The sequence below is a fragment of the Zeugodacus cucurbitae genome, chromosome 3, assembly GCF_028554725.1.
Source record: "Zeugodacus cucurbitae isolate PBARC_wt_2022May chromosome 3, idZeuCucr1.2, whole genome shotgun sequence".
NCBI classification, from domain to species: Eukaryota; Metazoa; Arthropoda; class Insecta; order Diptera; family Tephritidae; genus Zeugodacus; species Zeugodacus cucurbitae.
The window spans coordinates 31,355,304-31,370,501 of NC_071668.1; the positions used below are offsets into that span (position 1 = coordinate 31,355,304).

Here is a 15,198-nt window from a genome sequence, read left to right on the forward strand (position 1 = left end):
ACGATTCCATCTCATCCTCCTCCATGCAGCTTCTACAGCTAGCATCCGGTAAGATTTTTAACCTTACAGCGTGGATCCCAATAGGGCAATGGTCAGTAAGAACCCCTACGACTAAGGAGAGGTGAGGTTTACTTAGGGCGAAAAGTTCAGCAGACCTACCGCGGTTAACCTTAGGCCAGAAGGATCTTGCGACTAAGCATGTGTTGGCAGCTGACCAGCGCCTACCCAGCTCCAATAGCAGACCGCAGTAGGACAATGGCGCTTGGTTGATACCAAATATTTTCCATAGTATTTGGGTTAGAGCTACAAATGTTTTTTCTAACATAATAGAAATTTTGCCTCAAAATAAGCTATAAAAGGACATAATACGATTCTTTATAAAATTTTAATTAATTAAAAGCCAAAACAGTACAAAATTTTGCAAACGAAAATTGCGTCATTAGGATAGCGTCCGCAAATGCAATGTAAATTATATCGCAAAATTTGCAAACCACAAGCACCAAATTGTTTGTGGTTCTTAATTGATTTTTTTTCCTGATGACACGCAGTGTAGTTACAACAGTAAGGTAGAGGTTTTTGTCATTATATACAAAATTTTTAAATTTAACTTTGTAAACTATTTTTTAAACATATTTCATACTGCATTGGAAAAAATACTGTAATTATATTTTCTTTGTCCAATCTAGCTAAGTTCATAAATAATAAAATTGGGATATTCACAAATTGTCGTAAAGTTTCGAAAAGCATAGTTTGTACAGTTTACACTTGTTTCAAAAAATTGTTGTTGGATTGCTTACAAAATAAATTTACCAAATTACGACTCAGTGCGCTATGTGTTCAGTTCGTTGTACATATGTATGTATAATGAAATATTTTTGTTTTTCAGTCAAGCATTTTTTTTCCAGATTTATCACAACAAAATTATAACGAGGTGCTCACAATCATTGTATTTGTTTTTAATTTCATTTACGACTTGTAACTTTATGACAACTTGTTAGTACCCCAAATCTATTTTTGAAGTCTGTAGATTACATTTGTGAAAAAGTAAACGAAGTTAAAAATGTTTTAATTTTACCCTAATATAGCAGAATATACCCTTTTTATAGACGCAAACTACTGCGGCTGTAATGAATGTACACTTATGTAATAAACTATTTATTTCAAATTTTAAATTATATATTGAAAAGTACTTATGCTCAAATTTAAATCGATATATTTATATAAATCTGTAATGTCATTAAAAAAATGACTAATAATAATATATGTTAAAAAGTTAATGATATAATCACCGTGGTGAGGTGAATATTGTCATTACATAATCATCTATAAGTTATTGAAAATTCAGCTTTTCGGGACCACCAAAACCACCGCTATTCATAAGTTGGCTTAAGAGTAGTGGGTTGTAAGCAGCAGCAGCTGCACCAAAAGCAGGGAACGATGAGAATGGTGGAACAAATGTATTATGGAAGTTAGGAGTTTTCTTCGGTGTAGACACTTTCGTGCGCCTTTTTTTGGCTTTTGAAGCTGTTACTTCTTCGGTTGAATCACTTTCTGATTCCGATTCAGATGTTTCCTCCTCTGTTTTAGACTCTTCATCATCATCTTCTTCTTCATCATCACTAGATGCTTGTTTGTGTTTACGCTTTATTGACTTCTTTACCGAATCTTTTGATTTTGTCCGCGGTTTTTTGGCCTTTTTATTTTGTTCAGTACTTGTTAACAGTGCATTGTTTTTCGTCGACGGACTGTCGATAACGCTAATATTTGTGGGTATGACGAATTTCTTTTCCGGGTTGAACTGACTCATTTGACCCATACAGAACTCCATAAAGGATTGAAGCATAGTACTGAGGTTTGCTTGTTTAGGACAACTTTTCATATTGTGATACGGCGCCGAGCAGTTTTTGCAAATCATTTGACATTCGAAGGCAGTGTGACCCTATTCGAAAATAAATATGTTTATAAAGATTGAAATACAGAAAATAGTTTTAGTTTTACCTGTTTATCACATATCAAGCATTGACTCTTTGACGTTCCAGAACTATTTTGTCTTGGTTCCTCGGCCTCTTCTGAAACATCATCTTCAATAACAAATTTTTTTTCTAATTTTCCAAGGCATATTAAGTCCTCTTCAGATGAGTGCTTCTTATTTGATTTTTTTGAAGCTTTAGGTCCTTTCTCCAAGACCGTATTAGACTTGTGGCTTGTTTTATCACTTATCGCATCATCTTCTTCCGAAGAAGAAGAAGAGGAGGAAGAAGAACTGGAAGAACTTGATGGGGCTGTAGTTATTTTCTGTGTTTGTTTAGCTAGTGGTTCTTGTTTTACTTTTATGGTTTTACTTTTAACTGGATTTGGCTCTTGTTTATTTTTTTCAGCCTCATTTTCACTTTCAGAGGATTCAGAAGAAGAACTAGAAGAACTTGCGGATTTTTTTAATTGTTTAATACGATTATCCTCTTTCATATCAGGTTTTTCTTGCTTTATATTCTTTATTATATGCGTTTGGTTTTCCAAATTAGTTTCTTTTGACACTTCCTCTTGATTAGGGAGTTTTAAAGTTGTGGAAACAGTGGGAGAAGCTGTAACTGTTGATATATGGTTGGTTTGTTGTAAATTACTTATTGCTGGTATTTGCAAAACTGACGACGATGAATAGCCTAGATTTTGCTCGTCTGTTTGTTGTAGTGGAGCATTTCTTCTATCTTCATACCAATTAGCACCATTATTACAATTATCATTGCCGTAATGTGACTTTCCACCACGTTTGCCATGATTACGACCACGACCATTGCGATCTTGTGAATCATGTTGAGGTCGCATATTATGTTCTGCATGTGGGTCTCGAAACTTTTGAAAACTATCTTCCTGATTATTTATCGGAGGAATACCAGAATTAAAGTTATTGTTATGGTTGTTGTGGTTGCCATTGCCATCGTAAGACCAATTCACGCCTGCCCAGTTTCCGGAACGTCGGTTTTCATCCCGTCCATCATGATGTGTCCCTTTTCTGTTATAGTTACCTAACGACCCTGTACCACCAAACCGTCGATGGCCATTATTACCTGCTCCACGGCGATAATTATTTTGTTTCCGACTCATAGTTCCAAACAATTAATATTTAAAAACCTGAACGATCAGGAAGAAAATAAACACTTAAGCTAGAACTGTCAGAATAACACACGTGGGAATAGAAGTGCTGACAAGTGTTTTTAAACAGTAATGTACACAGTAAAAATAAGATTTATTGGCATATGTAAAATTATGGAGAGCAATATGTTATAATCAATTAAATTTATTCAATTATTTAAATAAAGTAAAAAGCTCAATTTTAATAACCCATTACAACATACTTTTTTATAATCTGATTTAGTAATCAATTCTGGTACTCATCTACAGGAAACAGAAAAAATAGCGGATCGTTTGTAACAATAATGATATGATAAGTTAACAGATATCTAGACCAATTATAATTTTTTTTATTTTCTTGTTTTACTTAATTTTTTCACTATTTTTAATTTGGGTACAATATTGATTGTAATTGGCATCACTGGTAAAGGATTCATTAAATGGAACTACTAAACTTAACGAAGTTACCCAGCAGTCATGGGTACTGAAACTCAAACACATTCAAAGAAATTTTAATAACACCACTACATACACACATACACAACAAAGACCGATTTCACACAGGCAATTTTTGTTGCGGCAATTCTTAGTTTTATGGGAGAGGGGGCGACCAAGGGAAGCGAAAGAGAGAGAAATTCTCCTCTCTTCGTCGCCCCCTCTCCTATAAAGTTAAGAATTGCCGCAACAAAAATTGCCTGTGTGAAATCGGTCAAAGGGTAAAATGTGCGTAAACATTTAACTTCTCTCATACAGCACCCTGAATGATAGAAAGAAACAAAAAAAGTTCTCGTGTTTGAACAAGTTTTGTTTTGAGCTATATCATGGCTGCTTGTGAAGTATTATTTTGCGTGTTTTATTTAATTCAGTGATCTGCAGCCTAATTAAAGTTTAAATTTTTGAAGCACGCATTTTTAAATAAGTAAAACGTAAAATAAAAGTTTTCTAAAGCCAAAATATGGAATTGAAGAGGGTGATACAGAAATACTTCATTGCACTGTCAATTCGAAGCACGCAATCGAAGCTACGCCAACAATGGTCAACATCAATGGCGAAACCATTTAATACGTAAATAATTGTTGAATATAATAATATTATCTTGCCTTAAATTCTAATTAATTTTCCACACAGATATTTCAAACCTCATATGGCGCGTTAAAGGTACGCAAACTTATTGGTGTCACTTATTGTAGCAGCGTAGAACTTTCGAAGCGATGGAATATGTGCTGCAAGCAAATCCAAAACTATGGACGCAAACGCTGCTACATGGAACACAAATCATTCACACACCAGATATTACGTTTAATGTCACTTTTTTGCGTGCAATTAAACGTTTTGGTCAACACAAGCACGAGAATTGGAACGACATGGCGTGTGTCAACTGGGTTTTGCCAATGAGCTAGAGGACAAAGCAGTTTCAGTATTTTTGGGCTTATCGGCACTTGGCCGTGCCATTAGCAGCTAAAACACAGAAATTAAAGGGTAAATTTAAGTGAATGTTTGTGCTCATAGAAATTTAAAAACTTTTTGTATGTTTAATTAGGAGGACTTTTTTGATTCATTTTCACCTAGTATTGAGGAACCATAACGTTGTTGTATCGCTTTACAAGGACATAAATTCACCGAAATTAGTTCAATGGAAATACTACATGGTGCATGGTGTTAAGACTTGAACGGTGCCGTGTTAGATTTAGAATTCCTGAGGTAATTATTACCAACTTTTATTACAAACTTTATAAAAATTCTAATACTTTATATTTTATAGAAACCCTCCTCCCAGATGAATCTAGTACTAGTGAAATTAATGAAAGAACAGATCTTATTAAAACTCCGAAATAAACCAAAAGAGTCCTCACATAATGTGCGCAGCTTACACTTCCAGACCGCACGGGGTATTTGACATTTTCCACTCTTCCTCCAGCCTTTGTCGGATAGCAAAAATTGTTCAAATATTCATTTTCACCTACTTTATACATATGTATATAGTGTAGTACGATAATATATGTATAAAGTAAATATAATAATAAACAACTAAATGACATGATATTTTAAATAAATATGTAATATAATTAATGATTTTGTTATTAAATTCTCATTTGGGATTTTGGTAGAACTAACCGAAAACAGAGGGTATAGATTCTGGGCTTTTGTGGGTCGCAGTACTGAAAGTGCACGTGGAGTTTTCGTTCGCAGTATTGGGTCTTTCATCCTAGATTGTACCAATACCATTCCCGAAATTGTGCAAGAGGTATATATACATTGCTAAATGATGAATGTAATGTGCAAGAAAGGGATGAACGATCGCACGTACACAATAGTTTCGGGTACTTTTGTCAATTCGCCCTTAAGAATGGCATAGAAACTTTCATTGAAACTGCGGGTACCGCTCCCTGGCATTTCACCGAAGAATTCGCCGGTACCTGTCTTGCAGGGTAGTAATATAAAATAATCTGTCATCGATTGGCTAATAGCCTAAACAGACGGCAGAGTTAACCCCGATTAACTGTGCTTTTAATCAGTTCCAAATATGTAGGTGACAGACAGCAGCAAAGCGAGTTATAAACTCCCATAAACAGCTGATGGGCAATAATATTTTAATTTTGGTAAAATAAAATTTGATAGAAAGCAAATATTGCGGTTGTTAGCCGCACAATTAGTACAAAATCACCAATTACTAAAAAAATATACATAAATACGTCATTATTAGAACTTCCATTTTAGAAAAATTTAGCTATTTCATTGCATGCGTATGTTTTTGTGTTCATTTAATTGGAAAGCAGCTGTCAGTATTGCATATTTTCATTCACAATAGATAAGAAGCGGCCATGTTTAACAATGCTGCCAACGAAAGTGCCACGAACTCCCACTAACTCTCTAAAATTTTGAGAACTAAAATGTCCTCTTAATCATGCGCAATAGTGATGCACCATTTTCTTAGGTGGAGAAATACTTAAATCTTCTCAAAAATATCTCTTTTTATCCATTTGTTTCGAGCTGCGGATGCGACGTAAGTCATCGTCTTATTTAATCGATTAAAGTGTATTTCAAAGTAAAAACAACAAAAATATATTCAGTGGAACTTCTCTAACTCGAATCAGTAAAAGTCACAATAAACTTCGAGTTATAGAATTTTCATTAAAACATATAAATTTTCAAAAAGCTGTTTTGTTTGCCTCATGATGTCTGTATGCCATGGCTTTGTTAGATGATTTATACAATCCATAAGTATAATATCATATATTTTGTTCGCCTCCGTACGATATAGAGGGACTCTTTTAAAATTCTGCCTCGATAGAAAAATTTTAAATTTTGTTCGATTTATGGAAGGAAATTTGTATGAAAGTTGCCTTCTATTGCCACTTCAAGAGTTCGAGTTATAGAAATTTGAGTTAGGGAAGGAAGTTTGTATGAAATTTGGCTTCTAAACAATATTGCCAATTCAAGTTTTCGAGTAATGGATATATTCGAGTTATAGAAGTTTGAGTTATTGAAGTTCGACTATATTTGTATTGACATTTTTGTAAACAATTTCTCCTTTGAGTCGTTTGTACCAATCGATGACAGCTAATATTTCTCTATGATATCGGCTTAACTAATAATAGAGGTCAAACTGTTTTCATAACTGTTCAATAATGTACATACCCATGTATGTTAATTACATAAATAATTAATATACATATATGATTTTTAAATTCTTCAATGGAGTTTAGAGGAAAAATATTGATATAAAGACATTTAGAATTTCCACTGAAATTCTGTAACTTACATTTTGTGGATTTTCCCGCTGCTGAAATCTGTTTCTGTGTTTTACTTCGAAGAAGTCCAATAATTTGTTTTAATCTGTCGTAATTTAAAAGTTTCCACAGACGTTATAAATCATTAACAACTTTCAGGGGGTATGACTTATCAGCTGGCACTTATTGCTCTCCAACATTTCTGAAGCTAAAACGCACATTAACTTAATCTTCAAATAATATCATTTTCAGCCTAGAGCATACAGAACGATTTTTGTGGTTAAATAGCACGTATTGTCCTGGTGCGATCATTGAAATCACCTTCAACATCGTCCTTCAATTACGTGCCAACGTTATCAGAAGTGAATTTCAACTGAACTGTGAACTCTCTTACTTATTTAACATGATGGACCATAGAGAAATGGTGAAAGCTTGCTTCACTTAACCATCAAGTTGTCGCTAGCCAAAGGCGCTAGTATAAATGTCCAAACTCTGTAACACGCAAGTTTAGTTGTCGTGACCATCTGCAAGAGATCGGTGTACATAAAATACGCGTCTGCACAACAAACAAGCATTGAATGCTGTCCGGAAAGAAATTGTGTAAAATATTATAAACAAAAACAATAACAATAACGGTCTTTACCTTTTTGCAGTAAAACGTGGTCAAGTGGTGCATGAAACTACCTTAAAATATTGTTCTATTATGGTGACGACTTTGTAAAAAATGCTGACACTAGAAAGCTTAGCAAATGATAACATAACCAAGGTCAAATGTAATAGTAGGGATCAAGTTATTGACAAGCAGATTTGCGATGATGTGAATGACACAGTGATAATTACTGACGTGCATCGACGACGTACAATGGTTACTCTGAATTCCGTTAGATTTACTACGCAACTACTACGTTCGCTGTTGATGGTGTTCATTTTGCTAACCAGTTTGAATGCCAAACAATTTGGTAATTTCTCCACTATTGTAAATTTTGAGGAAGGCATCGTACACAAATATGTATGTATGTACATATGTACGTATGCTCACTTAAGTTAATTTTCAGTGTTATTAAATTATGCATTCGAAAGTGTAGGAAAGCAAATACATACACTTGTATATATGTATGTATTAATGCAGCATATACATACATACGAATTTTACGGTGCGCATTCCTAACATTCTGTTACCGCTTTTTATAAATTTTGTGCATTCGAAATTCAGAATTACTCAAAATTTTAACAATAATTGAATTCTACTTTGTTTTCGTTGACGTGACTGATTATTACATACACACATACATATTAGAGCTCTTGATATTCAACTAAACGAATTAACCGGCTAGGGCATTATTCGAATAATAATATTCGGTTTGCAGTATCCGGATAGTCGTAAGCTGTCGACTATTCGATTAACCGCTCATTTCCGACTAACCGGTTAACCGTTCGTTGTTGAATATTCTAATAGAGCAAGTTCATTAAATTTCTATTTGGGAAAACTTTAGTATACCGGCCCACGAGGTATGGATAGATAGAGGTTCTCCAGATTACGAATGTACATATATAATTATAGCCGCCGCAAACTTATAGTTTTCGGGATATTCGTTTTTCAAGTTGAAAATTTGGCAAATTTGATATTGCAATTTCTTGATTTACAGTTAATTTTTCATTTATATTATGCACTTATTAAACACTAGCAATTCACTGCATTGTTTCTATATATTTATTTTAAATCAATTACTTTAATTTTTGATTTAAATAAGCATTTTATTTTTAACACAATTCTCTTTAAATGCAACAAACGGGTTCCATGTTGATAAATAACACAGCCCGACAAAATTAAAAAAAAAATAGTAATATCATGAAAACTAGAGGTGATAGTGACAAACTGATTACAGATTTTAATTCACCCAAATTAACTAGAATCAGTTGATAAATTCAAAGAAGTAAATTGGGTGTTGGCCTGTGTAATCAGTGCTGTCCATATATACATATTTTGCAAACGAATTCATATAAATAAAAAGGAGGGATTGTCTAAAGTTCTTCCGTACTTTCTGCATTGGCGGCCTTCGGCATTGCTTCAAAAAAAAATAACCCTGGTCGAGCCAACTCCGGGCATTATGGACGGAGAGATGGACATGATAAGTTCTTCCGCGTAGAATTACTTTTTCATTAGCTGCCTTTGGCCACGTTTAAAAACTCTTTTGCATCTCCATTAAACGATTATGGTTAATATTTTTGGAATGTAATCCTTCTTTTTTATTTTTTAGAATCGTTTGCAAAATATGTGATATGGTAACACTTATTTTGTGTCCGCATGCAACTCATTTGTTATTGTGATATTGATAAAATTTTATAAAAATGAAAATGCTTATTTAAAGCAAATTTCGTAATAACTTATCTTTGCTTATACTATTATAAAGAGGAAATATTTGTATGTATGTTTGTAATGCATAAACTCAAAAACTACTGTGCCGATTTCAAAAATTCTTTCACCATTGGAAAACTACATTCACCTCGAGTAGGTTAGGTTAGGTAGAGTGGCTGCCAACCGGCGCACCTAGGCCTTTGGGAGGCCCATTGTGATACCACTGGGACTGAGATCCCTCACACTATCGAGTCATCATTAAACCACCCTGTGGTCCTAATGAAGTGAAAAAGTTCACACAGTTTGACATTTGCTACTTCGCCCACATCTTCGAGAAAACCGCGTCCAATAGTTGCGATTCTTTTTCTGTACAGAGCCTTGCATTCACAGAGAAGGTGTGTAATCGTTTCTTCTTCTTCTTCTTGGCAGCTCCTGCAGTAATCATTGAAAGGTAGGCCTAGTCTGCTGGCGTGTCTCCCAATCAGACAGTGTCCCGTTAGCACCCCTACAAGGGTTCTTGTTTCATTCCTCTTAAATTTCAATAAGCGGCAAGTACGGCTTATTCCACTCTGGCCACGTGTGTCTACTTACGGAGCAAGTCGTTACTTGTTTCCATTGTGATTCAGCCGTATCTACTGCATGTTTATCGATTAAGTATTTGCAGGTTGCCAGAGGTATATAGATTGCCTCTTTATCGGCCTCCAACTGCATTGTGGTGCCTAGTCTGGCTAGTTCATCTGCTACACAGTTCCCAGGGATGTCACTATGTCCTGGGACCCATTGTAGGTGTATCGTGAAATATGACGTCATTGTCAATAATAAATCCAAGCATTCTTTCACTATCTTAGAAGATATTCTATGAGACTTTAATGATTTTAGAGCCGCTTGACTATCCGAGAATATGAATATCTGTCTGGCCGCTAATACTCTTTTTGACAGAACGAGAAGGCTTTCTTTAATTGCGGTGATTTCTGCTTGGAATACACTGCAATGATCCGGTAGCCGGAAGGCGATTCTGGTATCTAGTTTTTCCGAGAATACCCCACCTCCAACTCGTTTGTCTAGTTTTGACCCGCCCGTATAGATACTTATCGCTGAATCTTTGTCTACTTTTCCCATATCCCACTCCTCTCTAGAGGGGAATGATATATGTAGTTCAGATTTTAGATTCATTTCAATAGGATTGCGAAAATCCGTCCTATTTGGTAGAAATTGGAACCTGCCGAGTATACTAGAATGACCTCTGTTGCAGGTTTGCAGTAGTGAAGATTCTCTCAGTCTAAGTGCCGATTTCGCCGCCTGTTGCTTACAGAATATGTCTATAGGCAGTAAGTGCAGAATAGCCTCTAACGCCTGGCTCGGCGTTGTTCTGAGAGCTCCGCTGATACATATACATGCCGCTCTTTGTAGACTACCCATGCTCTTTACTGCGTACTTCTTGTCGATTATTGGCCACCAGACCAATATACCGTATGTCATAATCGGCCTTACCACAGCTGTGTAGAGCCAATGCGATATGCGGGGTGTTAGCCCCCATTTTGGTCCGACCATCCTTTTACAGGTGTATAAGGCCAAAGCTGCCTTCTTTACCCTAACTTCCAAGTTTGGTTTCCACGATAGCTTCCTGTCTAAAATTAGTCCTAGATAGCTTGCTTTCTCACTTATTGTTAGTGATGTGTCATTTATTGAGGGTGGTGTGAACTCTGGGATCTTGTGTTTCCTAGTAAACAGCACTACACAAGATTTAGCCCATCGATTTAACTCATTTAACCTTGTTTGCATAAGGTCCGCGAGGATACTTGGGAATTTTCCTCTAATTGAAACCGCCACATCATCAGCGTAGGCCACAGCATGTACACCCCCCTTCTCTAGATGTAACAACATACTGTTCATTGTTAAGGTCCATAGAAGGGGGGATAGCACGCCTCCTTGAGGTGTACCCCTTTGGACAGATCTGCACATCTATGAAACCCCCAGTGTTGAAGTTATGAACCTGCATAGAAGCATCTGTTCTATAAGCTTCGTGAATGATTCCGACACATGCAGATCTTTAAGCGCGCTGATAATGGCCTTAGGCTGGATGTTGTTAAAAGCTCCCTCTATATCCAGGAAGGTAATGAGAGTGTATTCCTTTACCTCCAGGGCCCTTTCAATCTCTGTCACCACAGAATTTAAAGCTGTTTCCGTGGATTTTCCTTTGGAGTACGCATGTTGCGAAACTGCTAACCTTTCTGGAGGTAGTCTGCTTCTTATGTTAATTTCTATTAGTCTTTCCAACGTTTTCAGTAGAAATGAGGAGAGACTGATTGGTCTAAAGTCCTTTGGACTGCTGTGAGAGCTTTTGCCCGCTTTAGGTATGTATATTACCTTCACTTTCCTCCATAGAGAAGGAATAAAGTTCAATCGGAGAGTCCCTTCGAGAATGGTTGTTAACCAATCCATTACGTAGCTTATCGATTTTTGTAGTTGAGTCGGGAATATGCCGTCGGGTCCCGGTGATTTAAAAGGCTTGAAGCTATTAACAGCCCATCTTATCTTGTCCTCTGATATTAAGTCGGCCATATTAGGATCTGGTTCAATTTCAGTATCAAATGTATATTCCGCGGTGAAGCTATCTGAGCTGCCCGGGAAGTGAGTATCCATCAGTAATTTTAGGGTTTCCTCACTGGATTCCGTCCAGCTTTGATCCGGCTTCTGAAGGTACCCAATATTATGTGCAGATTTCGCTATTACTTTTCTTAGCCGCGACGCTTCTGCCGTGGTCTCGATTTCTTCACAGAAGCATTTCCACGAATTACGTTTAGATTTCCTGATTTCCTTTTTGTATGACCTCAGAAGGCTGTGGTAGCGGTCCCATTCCTGTTGTTCTTGGGATAGTTTTGCTACATTGAATTGCTTCCTGCAATCCTTCTGAGATTTCTTAAGCTCGGGGGACCACCATTGTGGCCTAATTCTTCCCTTACTGCGAGTAAGAGGACATGACATTGCCAAAGCTTGCTGATAAGATTCCGTGAATCGTTCAACTAAAGTGTCTAAGTCCTCTTTGTACTTAGGTTGGAATGGAGGAAACGTAGGAATGTTCTTTTTTAGCTCTTGCATGTGCACTAGGCAGTTTGTTTTCCTATGATTCCTGTATTTGTTCTCATGGTCTACTTTTTCACTCAGTACAAAATCAATATACCAATGATCGGAAAAGGAGTGTTCTTCTAGAACCCTCCATCGTATTACCCTATCTATCAGCTCTTCCGACACAAGTGTAATGTCCAATACTTCTTGTCGGTTTCTAGTGATGAAGGTTGGCGCGTTGCCTCTATTGCTCAACAATAGTTTCGTACCTACTAAATAATTAAAGAGCAACTCACCTCTTACGTTGGTATCAGAGCTGCCCCACAGTGAATGATGGGCGTTTGAGTCACATCCAAGTATTAATGGCCTCTTGGACGCTTCGCTATCGAGTACCTACCTTTTTATAAGCAGAGATGGCACCTGCTCCTCATCGTATGGCATGTAGCAAGAGACTAGCCGGTAATTACCTCTGCCCGTCTCCCAGCTTACTGCCGTGGTGTCCTTGTCACTATATTCGTATAATATAAAAACATTAAGATCCTTCCTAGCCAATATACATGTCCTTTTCTTACCTTCGCAGTGTGACACGTATAACTTGTAATTCGGCGTCCTCAGACCGCAAGCCCGCCCTCCATTAACCCATGGCTCTTGAATGAGGACAAAGTCAGGCTGATCTGTTGCCATGCGGTTAATTAGAGCTACTGACGCTAGTTTGCTATGGTGAAGATTTATTTGTAAGAGATGCATTAGTTATGGTTACATCTACATCATCTAGAGAATCGCTTAAAAGCTCTTTCTCGGTATACAAATTTGAGAGCCTGCCCGCTAGTTCAGACTCTGAGGAGCACTCACCTTGTTCGAGGCTATCGATATCGCTCGAGGACTCCATTGGATCTTCCTCTACCTCACCCATCTCGTTATCCGAGGTAAGATGGTCGATAGCGCCGGCATCTGCTTTGTAGGTCTTCACTTTGACTTTAGTGAAGCCATAATTAATTTCACCGCCACTTCTGTTCAGCGGTTCTATTGAGTCGTTAGTTAGCAACAACAGAATCTGCATCGTGGCCCTTTTGGTCTCCACGCCTGATTCAGTTGTTGCTTCTTCGAAAGCTTTCACAAATTTCCAACCCTCCGTTGGTAGGTTTGGGTTGCAAGCTTTGATCAGCTGCATGATCTGTTCCGGCTGGGATGGTGTAGCCGGTATCCAAACTCTTGCCCTCGGCCTGGACGGAATGTCATTTTTGTCGACGGCTATTAGCTTGGCTCCGGGATACACCTCTCCCACCTTCGCTAAAGCGGCCTTATATAGCTGGACCGACCTTTCGTCATCACAAGCTACTAGCTTGATCTGACCCTGGTACCATCCAGCATCTGTGCATGACGGCGGCGGGGCTGGATTGCTTAATAGCACTTCCAGAGCCACGTTAGCCAGCGCAGCCTGTACCCATTTCCATTGGGTTCTGGGGATTTTTCCTTCGGGGTCTCCCTCATCCAGAACACCAATGATGATGCGGTTCCGGGCCACTTCCGCAAAGGATCTGTTGGGCAACTCACCCCTTGTTTTAGGCCGCTTCAGCTGACCTTTGCCTTTTAGTAGCGACAACTGGCGGTTCCATGCTAAAGTTGGGTAACACCGCTTTAGCACACTCCAAGGTTTCCTGGAGCTCTTTTGTGAGCTCCTCCTTTGTTGGTGGGTACCGGTGCGCTCTTCGTAAGATGTATGCAGCGCGTTTCCTTTCCGCATACTTCGCTTTTGATGGCTCTTCCACCTTAAAGGTAGGCCATTCTCTGGTTGACACACCAGCAACTACACACTTGGCATCTTCCTTTGCCTTCTGCCTCCGGTTGGTAGGCCTGGCTCCGGCTGCCTTTGTTGTTGTTGTTTTGCTGGAACTTGGCTTAGCTGAAGTTCCAGCCCTGGTGTCAACCTTGGTGTCAACCTTAGCATTCAGACCAGGCTTAGCCACTGTCTTCGTGCTAATTGTTCTAGAGCTCGTTGCATACGCTGCTCTCTTTTCGGAACAATCTGTTCCTGCCGGCTTTATTGAGGGAGAACCGGACTCCCTTGGTTTTTCTTTAGTTTCTTCTGTTGTGCTCATATTTGGACCCATAGGGGAATCTATGTCCACTTGCGCATAGCCCCCGCTACGCAAGCAAGGCTTTCTTATTACGGAGGGCGCCAGGTATCCGTAAGCTCCGTTCAAGACTGGGCTATTTAAGGGCCCCCAGCCAGGTTGATCCTCGGCACGGGTCGCATGACACCTTGATCCAGCCCTTGGTTTTACCCCCAACCATGATACGACTACATCACCGAATGCTGTGCTATTGAAAAGCAACAAACACTCAATAATGGACTCGTACCTTAGCTAGATACCCCACAACTCAGTTGCGGCACTGTGGTAACTATTACCAGCCGGCACCCTCGCGGAGGGTTCAGCGGGGGATTTTTGCCGACCTTCACCTCGAGTAACATAGGCTATATTTATTGTTAGAATCTCAACTTTCTAGAAATAGCTCCCAGGTTAGGGTATAAAAATATTATCTTGGAAGTCATTCCTTCTCTTCTCTTCGCATCGCAATCGCGTGCCAGAGAGTCGAGTAACGAGCGCTCGATTTTGCTTACTGAGAAAAATTTCAAAACCTTCCAAGTACGCGCTTGAGAGTCAAGTACCTAGCGTGTGCAGCGCCTTGAAGAACAAAATATTAGAAATATACGAACTCTGAGCGTTCCCAACGCTTTCATAATAACAGAGAAAGACAACGGACACCAAAGACTAGAAGTCGTAAGTCGTTTTAGCTCATTGCAAATAAAATTTAATTTCATGTTCGATTTATCCTCATTTTACTTTTATAAAATGAACCCACGTAAGAAACGGGAAAGTACATACATATATATGGGAGAGTGTGTATAAGTGT

The 15,198-nt window shown here is 38.2% G+C and overlaps 2 protein-coding genes and 1 long non-coding RNA gene across 5 annotated transcripts in view; 2 read left to right on the plus strand and 1 right to left on the minus strand.

Moving 5' to 3' along the window:
• Positions 1–1,123: 1,123 nt before the first annotated feature.
• Positions 1,124–3,200, minus strand: LOC105218521 (protein mushroom body miniature). Its single transcript, XM_011194152.3, has 2 exons — positions 1,999–3,200; positions 1,124–1,939 (listed from the first exon to the last, which is right to left on the minus strand). Exons 1-2 carry the CDS (start codon positions 3,100–3,102, stop codon positions 1,331–1,333), a joined length of 1,713 nt encoding a protein of 570 aa, XP_011192454.1. The 5' UTR covers positions 3,103–3,200; the 3' UTR covers positions 1,124–1,330.
• A 662-nt stretch (positions 3,201–3,862) lies between these two features.
• On the plus strand, positions 3,863–5,162 carry LOC128920262 (uncharacterized). Its single transcript, XR_008470367.1, has 4 exons — positions 3,863–4,194; positions 4,258–4,608; positions 4,670–4,830; positions 4,892–5,162. It is a non-coding gene; the product is annotated as an uncharacterized LOC128920262 (long non-coding RNA).
• Positions 5,163–7,360: 2,198 nt separating this feature from the next.
• LOC105218523 (chitin deacetylase 1) overlaps positions 7,361–15,198 on the plus strand; it is a 41,035-nt gene continuing 33,197 nt past the window's right edge. For 2 of the 3 annotated variants that reach the window (XM_011194154.3, XM_054228152.1), the window contains exon 1: positions 7,361–7,819. In XM_011194154.3, the coding sequence (XP_011192456.2) occupies positions 7,585–7,819 (235 nt within the window). In that variant the 5' untranslated portion in view covers positions 7,361–7,584. The remainder of the gene's footprint in view (positions 7,820–15,198) is intronic. The other variant, XM_054228151.1, reaches the window with a different exon arrangement.